This window comes from Bombyx mandarina, chromosome 06 (genome assembly GCF_030267445.1).
Source record: "Bombyx mandarina strain Sakado chromosome 06, ASM3026744v2".
In the NCBI taxonomy this organism is placed as follows: Eukaryota; Metazoa; Arthropoda; class Insecta; order Lepidoptera; family Bombycidae; genus Bombyx; species Bombyx mandarina.
Window position 1 is genome coordinate 12,654,968 of NC_143213.1, and position 13,238 is coordinate 12,668,205.

A 13,238-nucleotide genomic window follows, 5' to 3' on the forward strand; every position below is an offset into this window, starting at 1 on the left:
TTATCATAATTATCTGTAATCCTTAAAGTAACTGTAGGTATGTGCTATTCTTAATACCATGAACACATCATGTATAACGAAACCGAAGATAAATCCAATGCATTTATTTAATAAGTTGCTTCTCATAAAACCAAAGACTAATTTTTTTTATTTATTTAAGCAATTTTATCAAGCAACACAATATTTAAACAATTTTTTTTTTATTGCCTTTGTAGGCAGACGAGCATTCGGCCCACCTGATGTGAGAGGTTACTGTCGCCCATGGACTGTGGCAATGCCAGGGGCAGAGCCAAGCCGCTGTCTACCTGATTGTTTATGTAAAAGATACATAAACAATTACCTAATTCATCATGTTTATTAATAACCACGTACCTTACCTTACCTTACCTTACCTTGTCTAATCACACCATACCCAAACTCGCACAAAATTCGCTCTAAAGGATGAGGGATGAATAAAATAATTGCGGAAAGTTCATTTAAAAGATTCTTCTTGGCTATAAAACTGTGAAATAAGGTATCTAGCTTGGGTTTCTTCGCGGCCATTCAAACGAGATTTAATAAAATTGTAACTTTGACTTTGAAGGATAACTGTTGTATGATGTGGTCACAGCCAAAATAAATAAAATTGCTTCTGAATACATTTAGTGTATCTGTATACATTTTATAATGATAGAGCTTTTGTGGATTGAATTACGATTTAATTTGTATATTTTGTTCGAAGATGACTATGATATATATGTATAACGTTTCTCGAAAATATCGGTAAAAAGCAGTAATGCGTTTCGGTTTGAAGGGTGAGGCAGCCGCTGTAACTATACTTGAGACCTTAGAACTTATATCTCAAGGTGGGTGGCGCATTTACGTCGTAGATGTCTATGGGCTCCAGTAACCACTTAAGACCAGGCCAGCTGTGAGCTCGTCCACCCATCTAAGCAATAAATAAAAAAACCACACAAATTGTTAGTTCGGTATACTTATAAACCACACAATCATAATACCTGCTCAGACGACGAGCATGTTCGCATCAGAGTTTGAATTAGCAAATTAAATATATTGGCTGGCTCATATTCACGTTCCTTAGATATAGATATTTACTTTAGTCAGACGCGTTGTGTATGTTAGGTCACGATACGTTGAACAACTTCTTCGAAATTTCATCAAACTCAACCGTATGTTTGTATTCAACATAGAAACTCATAACTCGATACGAATAGAATAAAAACATTTTAACTCCATTTCGGTTCAGATAAGCTGATTTCTTTCTCAGTACTATATATTTATTTAAATTTTTATTTTATGCTTTTTTTATTGTTTTCAGGAATTTACTCTTCACTTACTTACTTCTCATTTAAGAAACTTATTCCTATTACCTAAGACAGATGGAGATTACGTCCCAGTTAATGTAAAGCATGTATAGAAACCACCTTTAAAATACAAAAACATTACAAATAATAATGGTTTTTTAATGCAATAGTACGGTACACCAATCTTTAAATCCGTATGGTGCCTTTGTAATGAAAATAGGGAGCGTAGGTAACACCATGCGAGCTATAGAAGCTCACAATCTATTCAAGTTGGGATTGTAATGAACGTATTAATTACAAGAACGGTTCTCTTTTATGCAGTCATCTATCAGTGTAAATCAACGACTTACAACAATCACGGATCGTTTGGAACCTCTGGGTCTGCGGAGGGACTTCGGTTCCCTCTGTATTTTGTACCGTATGTTCCATGGGGAGTGCTCTGAGGAATTATTCGAGATGATACCGGCATCTCGTTTTTACCATCGCACCGCCCGCCACCGGGGTAGAGTTCATCCATACTACCTGGAGCCACTGCGGTCATCCACAGTGCGTTTCCAGAGATCTTTTTTGCCACGTACCATCCGGCTATGGAATGAGCTCCCCTCCACGGTGTTTCCCGAGCGCTATGACATGTCCTTCTTCAAACGAGGCTTGTGGAGAGTATTAAGCGGTAGGCAGCGGTATGCTCGTCTGCCTACAAGGGCAATAAAAAAAAAAAAAACTTAACAATTAGTGAATATTGTTCAGTGGAACGACGACCTGGTTTTGGTGGCTGGTAGCGGTTGGAAGCAAAAGGCAAGAGAATGAAAATAATGTGGTTCATGTGGAGACCTACGCTCAGCATTGGGTGGACACGGACAAAACAGTAACTAAGGACTTTGTTAATTATATCGACCCTGCATTGACACAGCCAGCAAGGCAGCCATATATGCATACCAGACTTCTTTAGATGAATAACACTATTTTCTTCGGTTTCGAAGTCGACAACTGTCGTTTTTCCAATTTATTGGTCCAATAACAATGGTAGGTACGCGAAACTATGAAAGGAAATATTCAACCGAATCAATCACCACCGAGCTAGATAATACCAAGGGAAAATGAATTTCAAATACATTGAGTCATTAAAAACATTTATTTACATCATCCACTATTTGTTTCACTATCAATCGTCTTCCTATAAACTACTTGACTATCTGGAGCAACATATATTACAAACCCAAAAGATGAAGGACCTCCTTCGTACCAAAGTTTACACTCTATCGCCAATGATGTACCTATAGTAAAATTCGATATTTGTATGGCAACTACAGGCAAAGCGCTTTGCAAATCTATTGGAAATATGCCAGGATCTATGCCTGGAGGGTTTGGATAGTAATCGATATGCCTCAAGTGTTCTTTGTCGAACGAGGTAACCCCTTCGCAGAAATTCCAGAGTTTCTTGTCTCTCTGTATCCAATTCAGAACTTGCTTTGGTGCCAATTTCGTTTCAGATGAATTGGTGTCCAATGGTTTCCCTTTCCAATACAACTGTTTATTTATCTTGATTATCACACAAGGTTTGTCTCCGTATCCGTAAGGAGCTTCGCCACAAGGCCCTAAATCACTGAGCTCCCTTTTCCTTCTATTCTTGATTAAAAGTCTGTCTATTGCGTTAACGTATTTTTTGTAATCATCTTCAACACCTTGCCTATACCAGATTATTGGCTGATCACCTTCAGAAGCTGGCGTCCCTGAAAGGCCGATCCCATTTTCTGAATAAGTCAGTAACTCCACTTTGTCCATCACTCGATAATCAATTAATTCCTTCAATATTATTAAAGTACCATATAAAAATAACAGGGAATAAGCTGCCAAAGATATTACATATAGGACAGAATAGATGATGATCGAAAACCAATTTTTACACGTTCTACCACAAAATGTCTTTTTTTCTCTATTGTAAAGGTACTTGAGGAACCTTCTCCTACAAGATATAGGCTTCTCTTGAGATACAACTTGCAGTTTATCTGGCTTTGAGTATGTAGGTAAAGACGTTGGAAGTGATGGGTCTCGACGCAAAGGTCTCGGGGTTGTTGGAGCACTCTGCGAGGTTGATGGGTTTTCATATTTATCTTTAATATTCACCATTTCATTTGATCACTTTAAATAAAGACTGTTTGTTTTGAGTACATATTTGACATTTTCAATACAGTAGGGCCACGATATGAAATGAAATGTCATTTTGTGTATTCGACACTTGAGTTATCAAATTCAATGAAATTATTGTTTGTGGTTTGACGTTTGATTAATTTATATTTTTTGTCACAAGATATCGGTCGTTATGTAAATAAATGGACAGTCGCGCACAAAGACGCTCAAGCAGAACTAGGTTCTTTCAGATGGTTTGATATTTTATTTCTTTTTGTTTTTTATTGGTTAGTAGCGTGAACAAGCTCACAGTCAACCTGGTTTTCAGTGGTTACCAAGGCTCATACACATCACAACGTGTATGCCGCCACCCATCTTCACAAATACCGCCTTCCTCACCCTTCAATCTAGAAATGGTCAAGGTGCTGGCATCTACCCGTGCGGGCTCACAAAATGCCCTACCACCGGTAATTCGGTAAATTAGAATCTATTTGGATTTGATTTCATTACACGATGGTATTGTTACACCGATAAGAGTAACGCCATCTATCGCCGAATAGCCAAACGAATATCGAAGGATCTAGTAACACCTAGAACGCTCGAGAAATACCACGCCATCTATTGTCAGATAGCGGAAACACATCGAAAGTACTTGACTTGTGAGGAAGTTATCGACGATTCTAGGGATGTCGTACCGACTATAAAAGCGTTGCAGAGATGGCACGCAGTCAGCCAGTAATCAGTAATTCCAGTAGTTCAAAGCGAAACAGCGAACGGATCACCTGAATCGAAGCGGAAGAAGCGAATTGATAATTTGAAAGTGTTTTAAGTGTTCTAAGTGCTAATAAAGTGTTAACTTGTACTTCGGTAGATTTTTTTATTTATCCCGAACCCCAGCGTCCACCAGTAATTATTCATCGTCGACGTTATTAAGTATATTATAAGTTAAGTTCCTATTTCAATGAAAAAATTGGTGCCTGCATGCGGGATTTGAACACTGGCACATTCGTATCGCTCGATACAAGTACAACCTGCGTGTTATCCTTTAGGCCACGAGAACTTCAACGAATTGTTTGCGCAAACAATCTAATATAGGTTAGCAACAATAAATCTAAATCAATCAAACATGTTTACCAGCGTCGTGGGAGCAATAAAATTTTAACACAGTCCCGAATGGACTGTCAGAACCAAAGCGCTGATGTTTATACGAAACTAAAATCGGTAATAATCGTAAATTCTAGTCTAGTCAAAGGAATTACCAACGAGTCAACGTCAAAGGCTGGTTGAATGACATCATTGAAAATAAGCCTACAAATCAGGTCTAATAGGAATTGTTGCGAAGCTTTATTGATCGAGAGGTCAGAGAGGTCAATTTAACTCCAAAGTAGGTCGGTTGATAATGCGTTGACAAATTAAATCTTTGCTGTGACAGAAATATACAAATTACAAATTATAGAGATTTTGTTTTATTAATTTCTGTTGATCGGCAGACGATCTCTCAGTCCATTAGGTATTATTACTTGGTTGCGACCATCGCGGCATATGCTACGAATACCATGGACGGCCCGCTGCACCAACATCTCTATTCTCAGGCAGTTATAAATAGAAAAGACTCAACGTCTATCCACAACCTGCCTACAAAGAATATTGCGGTATTTTAGTCATGTTGCACGCAGGGATACCGGCAATTTGGAACGCCTTGTGGTGACCGGTAAAATAGAGGGAAAAAGGCCTAGGGGTAGAGGTCCCAAACGATGGTCGGACCAAATAGCGGAGGAACTGGGGATACCTGTCAGCGACACACTGCACCAAGCTACAAAACGGAATCGATGGAGACAGCTGGTTGACGGAATCGGACGGAGTCACGATCCTCAGCAGTGATGGACCGATCGAAGAGAGAGAGCCACCATCGTAGTATAGTATGAAACTCAAAGAATTTGTAAAAGTTGTGGTCCATTCTCTGTTGTATCGTTCAATCATTTTTACAACACACACGGAAAAGGATGTAGATTTATTATTCTGAGTCATACAGCCAGCATAAGAATAAAATTAAAAATTAAAAACAGAGGGAGAAAGATAGAATATACTTTATTAATTTACCTTAATTTAATTAACACAATTAATATTAAAAAACAGTCAACAAGATAAGCAAACATTCGATCTCACGTCTGTAGATGATGGCACATTCAGATTGTGATGTCTCTAAAAACAAATCAAATCAAATCAGAAACCAAATCAAATTTTTTGTTATTAAACTTAAGTGAAAGTGCATACTTGTTGAACGTCAAAAAGAACTACCGCCAATTCACAAAAACTAGCCTCCGTCCTGAGAAGAACTGGCAAGAAACTCAGTGACCATGTCTTTTTTTTTAAATAATAGATTTAAAAAAAAAAGTCTTTTAAACATTAGATTTAAAAAAAAAAGTTTTTTAAATATTAGATTTAAAAAAAAAAAGTTTTTTAAATATTGGATTTAAAAAAAAAAAGTTTTTTAAATATTCATTTTTACAAGAGGTAGGAGCGAGTAGGAATTAATCACTTGATAAAATCCTGAACATTTGTTTCCCCTTCATGTAGGACAACCGTTATTAGAATTCCATCAATTCTTCTGATCTCGAGACTCGAAGTGGCGCTTTTGACATTGTGAAGCATAGAAACTCGAATATTCACTTAACATCAAGGAGGACGTCTACTCATCTACGGCAATACAAAAATTTGCGATACCGAAGTAATTCATTTAAATCCATCAAAATATTTGTACAATAGGCGGTCTTATCGCTATAAGCGATCTCTTCCAGACATTCGTTTTATTTACAGAAATTCTAAAAAAAATAAAGTTACAGCAGATATGTTGCGGTATACTATTAACATTACATTATTTAAAAACTTACAACAAATAGATATATACTGATTTTTTTTTTATATTTTTATCTTAATTATAATTCTTAAATGAAGAGCACTCATTTTAAAATTCCAACTTCACGCGAAATACAGGTAAAACAAATTTAAAAGGAAAAGTTTGAGTCTAAATTAATGAAGTTGAGAAAAATCAAGTTATCAAGAGCTGACAAGCGTTTTAACTTGAGGTGAAATTAAACCTTGGGGTTCCATGATGAAAATAACAATGCATAATATCTACATGTTTTCAAAAGTACATCGTTTTTCTTTGTTTGTCTTCGACACATTTTATATATTCTTATGTAAGCAATACCTTTATATAATAACGTGTCAGAATTGGGGAATATAAATAAGGAAATTCGTATATCAATATATTATAACACGTGCACTTATGGTGGTAGCCTGAACACAAGATACAGAACACAAGATATTTGAGAGATGCCTGAATATCGCTTACGATATTTTCAAGGTAACCTTGCATTTAAACCAGTTCTGAACATCCACATTCTGACTGTCAGTCTACCGAGCAATTTCATTCGCTCAGTGGAAGATCTTCCCTTTGTCGATAAACCTTCGAAATATACAATATTAATTTGCCTGTACGTCACTATTGACCTGTGGCTATAAGACTTGCAAGGTGGTGAGATCTCCGACCAGAAGACGGCGAAGCGTGAGCGAAATAGTTCTCTATTTTTATCTATTCGCTCTTATCGAGCCTGCAAATGAGCATACATAGAAGTGAGCCCCGTGAGCTCGCCTACTCATCTGGTGAAGCCAGAAAAACCCCTCAAGAATACTGGTAATTAGGTAGACAAAAGCTTTCACGTTGTTAGGCCCTTGGGCCCCGGCATCCATCTAATACCAGATGCGCCAAGACCTTGTTCATCTGTGGTTAATTTCATCCATCTACACAAAATAAACGAACACCCAAAAAGTTTTAGCTAGATCATTATTCTTTCATAGTTGTCTGGGAAGTACATATACGGATCCCTTGTACGGTAATTGAGCCCGATATTTTCCTTATTTAGGGGATCTCTGGCAACAAATTACGCAGAGGAAGGGTTCGGAATTGGATTAGAAAGATAAGAATTACGCTTCACGAGTCGTTTGCTTTTCTACTTCTTCGTCTAAAAATAAATGTAATAGATATATTTGTTGTATCATATAGGAGTGAAATCTGCATTAGAAATCTTTGAAACCGCATGACTGCTACATGGCAGAAATGGGTGGGAGGATTTAGTGTTCTGCTGTTTCATCTCTGCATAATGACCTCAATGCAAATAGTTTATGTTAAACAACCTAACTGCACCGCTATCTTACCCCTATATTATTTTTCAGAAACTAATTATAATGAGAAACAAGTACCCGCTAAAACTATAACTACTTATTTACACCACCGTTAACGAAAAGCCATTTTATCAGAGAACAACGCAAAAATTACGTCTCAATCTTAACCAGATTTACTTAATTCTTTTCCCAAAGAAATTTGCAATTGTTCAAGTTCTGTCAATATGTAATTTCCACAAATCATTGACCTCTCCTTCTCAATACGGGCCGCAGTTGACTGTATTTCTTGTTCTATTCAGGGCAGTTTCTATAAATTTCTCAACACAGAGATGGTATTCGAAAATATATTATTCCTTTTGAAAGCGTACTAAGAAATCCTGACATTTATAACCCTAACGTCCCATTAGTCCCATTTTAGTTGAAAACCACAGTAAGCAAAGATCCCATTCATAAAGCCACAATGGCATTAAATTACTAACTCAAAGTAAACACGAAATTGTATTTACTATGGTAATTGTACTTGTATTGGTCATTTTAGCTCGTGCGCCCGCAGCGGATACACGTATCGGTGTATTCATAAAATAAATAATAGTATAAAAAAACTACCAAAACACGCTTTTATAGAAAATCCAACTAAAAAATAGAAAATAAATTTTAATAGATTTGAATTAAAAATAATGTAAGGAAAAATTATTTTATTGTAAAAAAGCGTGGGGTGTTTTTCAGGATAGTATCAAAATAATCCTTCTACTCATATCTGTTGATAAAATATTTATAACTACTGATACAATGCACCCCACGCTTTTTTTACAATAAAATCATTTTTTCTTATAATTTTTTTTTTAATTCAAATTTATTAAAATTTATTTTCTATTTTTTAGTTGGATTTTCTATAAAAGCGTATTTTCGTAGCTTTTTTAAACCATTATTTATTTTTCATTTTTTAGTAGTATTTAAATTTTTTCAATTTTGTTTTTCAACTTTTTTTTAAATATTGAATTGTCATCGGTCCTTAATAACTATACCAAAATTTCGAGTTAATCCGACGTTTTGAAGGAGGTCAAAATCATGTTCAAAGATTCTGTTACAATGTACATACTGAAATACATACGTCTGAAGCTAATAAAAGCGTATTAATAACGCACATTTAGTGTAAAAAAATAATTTAAGTCGCATTTTTGTTTTTCTTCGTTCACTGTTTTTTTCAATGTAGGTCAAGCACGTGTTTCAGTAGTAGACGTTGGGACTTGCATACGCAATTCGAACACCGGCGCGCAGTTGCGTCGCTCAATATGGATGCACCGGGCGTCTTAGCCTTTAAGCCATAAGGACTTCGAAATTCGAACCCTACTAGAAAATTCCTCTGAGACAATAATATTAATAATCCTTCTCTAAGACGGATTATTTTTCGGAGTTCATTCGGTTTTCAGTCATAATTGATTTGATAGCAACGTCGCGCCGTAGGAAATCGCCATTTCAAGTATAAGATGAGTCCTTTCAAATAAATAATTGTTTTAAAAAAACAAAAAAAATACGCTTTTGTAAAAAATCCCACTAAAAAATAGAAAATAAATTTGAATTAAAAATAGTGTAAGAAAAAAATATTTTATTGTAAAAAAGCGTGGGGTGCTTGCTTTTCAGGATATTATCAAAATAACCCTTCTACTCATATCTGTTCATAAAATATTTATAACTACTTATACCAGATTTAGTTGGATTTTTTATAAAAGAGCATTTTTTTGTTTTTTTAAACTAGTTTTTATTTATTTTTCATTTTTTAGTTTTAAATGTTTTCAATATTTTATTTTAAATGTTGATTTGTCATCGGTCCTTAATAAGCATGCCAAATTTCGAGTTAATCCGACGTTTTGAATGGAGTCAAAATCATGTTCAAAGATTCCATTACATACTAACATACATAAGTCTGAAGCTAATAAAAGCGTATTAAAAACACGATGCCCCGACATGGATCATTCCCCAAGGGTGCTTTTAGGACTGAATTGAGGTTTGCAATGATTCGCCAAATTTCCCCACTAAACGTGATTGATACGATAAGATAAAACGTAGAGTCGAAATGAAAACGTGTTGACCTCAACATTTTGCCACTCTATTTTATGATATTACACTATTACTAAATGAGCTTATTGTGTAAAAGTGTAATTTGCTCAAAAATGTCTTCAAGATTATGTACTCGTAAACCCTGGTCGTATTCCTGCAGTTCTTAGGTTTTTAGCATTGGATTGTGCCAAGCTTAAATCGGAAATTCTGCAGGCAATTCAATTTTGCTAAGAAAATAGATACGTCACACGTGAGCAATGAGCGAATTGTCATGAGGAAATACTGGGGGATGATAATCGAAATTACACTTTTACATATGTATTTAAAACATAATTAGCCTGGAATTGGAACCATGGAAAGGAATCCAAATAAAAAATTATAAAATACTAGCTTTTGCCCGCGACTTCGTCCGCGTGGAACAGTTCACAAATAATGCTTTATTTAAAAAAAACGTTATAGTGAGCCAACCTTAACATTTAGACATATGCTGTCGCGAACTTTTTTTTTAGATCTTTTAAAGGGGAACAATTCTGTGATACATTATTTTAGCGAAACTAACCATTTCTGCAGCGCACGCAGCGGAAGCTCTCAAAAGAGAAAAAAACGATTTGAAACATTCTTCTTGCTCCGCTTGTATTGGTCTTAGCGTGATTTTATGGTGACTACTTTTGCGTTTCATTGCGCTTTTACAGTACATGAATCAATAAAATTAACACAAGTAGTATTTATTTAGGTCATATAAACCCTAAATCACTTACACAACTGAGACAAATCGATTGACAAAATATTTAAAATCCATCAAAAGGCTGTAGATGGCCTAAAGGATAAGACGTCCGTTGCATTCGTGTTGAGCATGATGCGCCGGTGTTCGAATCCCGCAGACGGGTACCAATTTTTCTACTGAAATACGTACTTATAATAAATGTTCACGATTGACTTCCACGTTGAAAGAATAACATCGTGTAATAAAAATCAAACCCGCAAAATTATAATTTACGTAATTACTGTTGGTAGGACCTCTTGTGAGTCTCAATAACAACTGTGACTAAAACAAAAAACAAATAAAACAAGTAATCTATGATAAAAATAGTCTTAATTTCTTCTTCCATCAATAAAGCACCATTACATCGCAGCAGCCTACTACAATAAGTTCTGTTTATAGCCTAGATCGGTTAACAAGGTCACAAATCATCTCGTGTTAAGTGGTTATGGTAACCAATATACACCGATATCATAAATGCCGCCACCCATTTTCAGATATGATTCTAAGTCTCAGTTCTAAAGTACAACGGCTGCCCCACCTTGCATACCCCGCCTTGAACTATTGCTTTACAGTCAAAATAAGTGCTGACGCCAAAGACGCCCTACCTACCAACGTATCTTTAAGAAGTATTACCACCACCAAGAAGCACGAATTTTCCTTATTTCATCACTTTTCTAGCTTGTCCGTTGCTATAAAACTATCAATAGAATCAAATTGCACGAATCGAATTGTAGATATTTATATCAGACCAACGCGTGCAGTTACAAATGCAAGGATAAGATTATGTACACCGATTATATTCTTACCTATTTGACAACGGACCTTTAAAATTGAAACTTAAATTTTACTCAAACAAAAAAATTCGAAGTTCTTTCTAAATAAATTTCAACGAAACATCTAAAGAGTTTTAGAAATGGAATCGAGAAATTCAATAAATGTTAACAACAAAACCTTTTGCAGACATCACGTCTAGATTCTAAAGTCAGGGGTCGGGGTTAACCTCACATCGCCAATGGTCTTTCTAAGCGAATCTGCGTTCTTTGTGTCTTATTCGTATTTTTTGCGAGAGGCTTTTTATACTCAACGATTATTTCTCTACATCAAATATATTAATTGATCGCTAAGCGAGATCATGAGCCCACATGCTGAAATCGGAATGCAGAATCACTCCGTATCAGAAGGTGAGTAAAATAGAAATTAATTAGTACTGTTTGCCCATCTTCCTCATTAGAGGCCTTGCCTTGGTGCAAAATTGTTACGCTACTTAACTTGAAGGGTGGGACCACTATTGTTGAAACATTCGTTCTCACGTCTGTAGATTATAACACATTCAGATTGTGTCGTCTACAAAAACAATTAATCACTTGATAAAATCCTCAACATTTGTTACTCTTCAGGACAGACGTTATTAGAATACCATCAACTCCTCTGACCTCGAGCCTCGAAGTGGCGCTTTTAACATCGTGAACCATAGGAACTTGAATATTCCCTTATCATTAAGCAGTCGGTCAACCCATTTACGACAATACAAAACATAACGAAGCAAATTTACCACAATAATATGTAAATTTTATAAATAAATAACTGGGAACAAACGCACGGTCATCCGGCTCCAATTTAGGATTCTCTATGTTATGGGTACCAGAGACTAATCAACATACTTATATATGTACATTTATACACATATATATACATATATATATACACATATAGATAATATACACCCGGACACAGAGCAAAGAATTCTGTTCATTACACATAGTTTACCTGATGTGGAAATTGAATCCACGACCCTTACGCTACAAGTCAGGGCCGCTAACTACTGCAGCACCGAGTCTATCAAATTCTACCCAACATAATAAGCAGACACAATATCTGTTTTAAAATACAAATTTTCGCGACTAAAATCGTATCGTCGCGTATAAATATCGTTTCGATAACGCCCGGACCTATTCGGTTTTATCTTCTGTACCATAAGCTGAACGAATCAAAAGTATACTTGCAATCCTGAAAAGCTTTTGTGTTGAAAGCTTATAACTTATGTTTTCTTATAGCCGTATAACAATTTAATTAAATCCAATTTTTTTTAATCCCTTGTTTTTCTTGTCATTTCTTTTTTAATTATATTTAAATATAGTCTGAAAGAATGTGTATAAAAAGTATTTTTAATAATGTCTACGTCTCGCATAAACACCGGAAAATGCTTGATGTATGAAAGTTTTAGTAAATGTAATTGTAAATAAAATACATATACTAACTGTATATGTATTTTATTTACAATAATAATAATAATAAGAATACCCCTTCCAACACTACATGACGATCACGACCACTCTGTCAAGAGTGACACGACTGAGAAGAAGAAGAAAACTGTATAAAAGAGGTGTAATATAGGAATAGTTTGTATCCACTGCGAAAAAAAACTCTTTTGTCATAAGGGGGCTGAGAGTGCTTTGTGGAATTGTTCGAGATGAATCCTTCATCTCCTTTTGACCATCACACCTCTCACCATCAGAGCACAGTCCATCCATACTATTTAGAACCGATGCGTTCGTTCACAGTGTAGCAAATTATCTGACTCTTAAATGAACTCCCCTCCATGGTGTTTCCCGAGCGCTATGACATGTCCTTCTTCAAACGAGGCTTGCAGAAATTACTGGGCAATAGGCAGCGGCTTGGCTATCCTCCTGGCATTGCTGACTTCAATGAGCAACAGTTACCACTCATAATCAGATGAACCGTATGCTTCCCTGCCTACAAAGGCAATGCTAGTCAACAGGCTTCCAAACGAACTATCGTAA

At 35.7% G+C, this 13,238-nt stretch overlaps 1 protein-coding gene across 1 annotated transcript; it reads right to left on the reverse strand.

Annotated features, from left to right (window-relative positions):
* Window positions 1–2,444: 2,444 nt before the first annotated feature.
* LOC114252945 (sodium/potassium-transporting ATPase subunit beta-1) lies at window positions 2,445–3,722 on the reverse strand. The gene is made up of 2 exons (XM_089728213.1): window positions 3,262–3,722; window positions 2,445–3,034 (listed from the first exon to the last, which is right to left on the reverse strand). The coding sequence occupies exons 1-2, from the start codon at window positions 3,407–3,409 to the stop codon at window positions 2,445–2,447; spliced, it is 738 nt and encodes a 245-aa protein (XP_089584339.1). The 5' UTR covers window positions 3,410–3,722.
* Window positions 3,723–13,238: the final 9,516 nt, after the last annotated feature.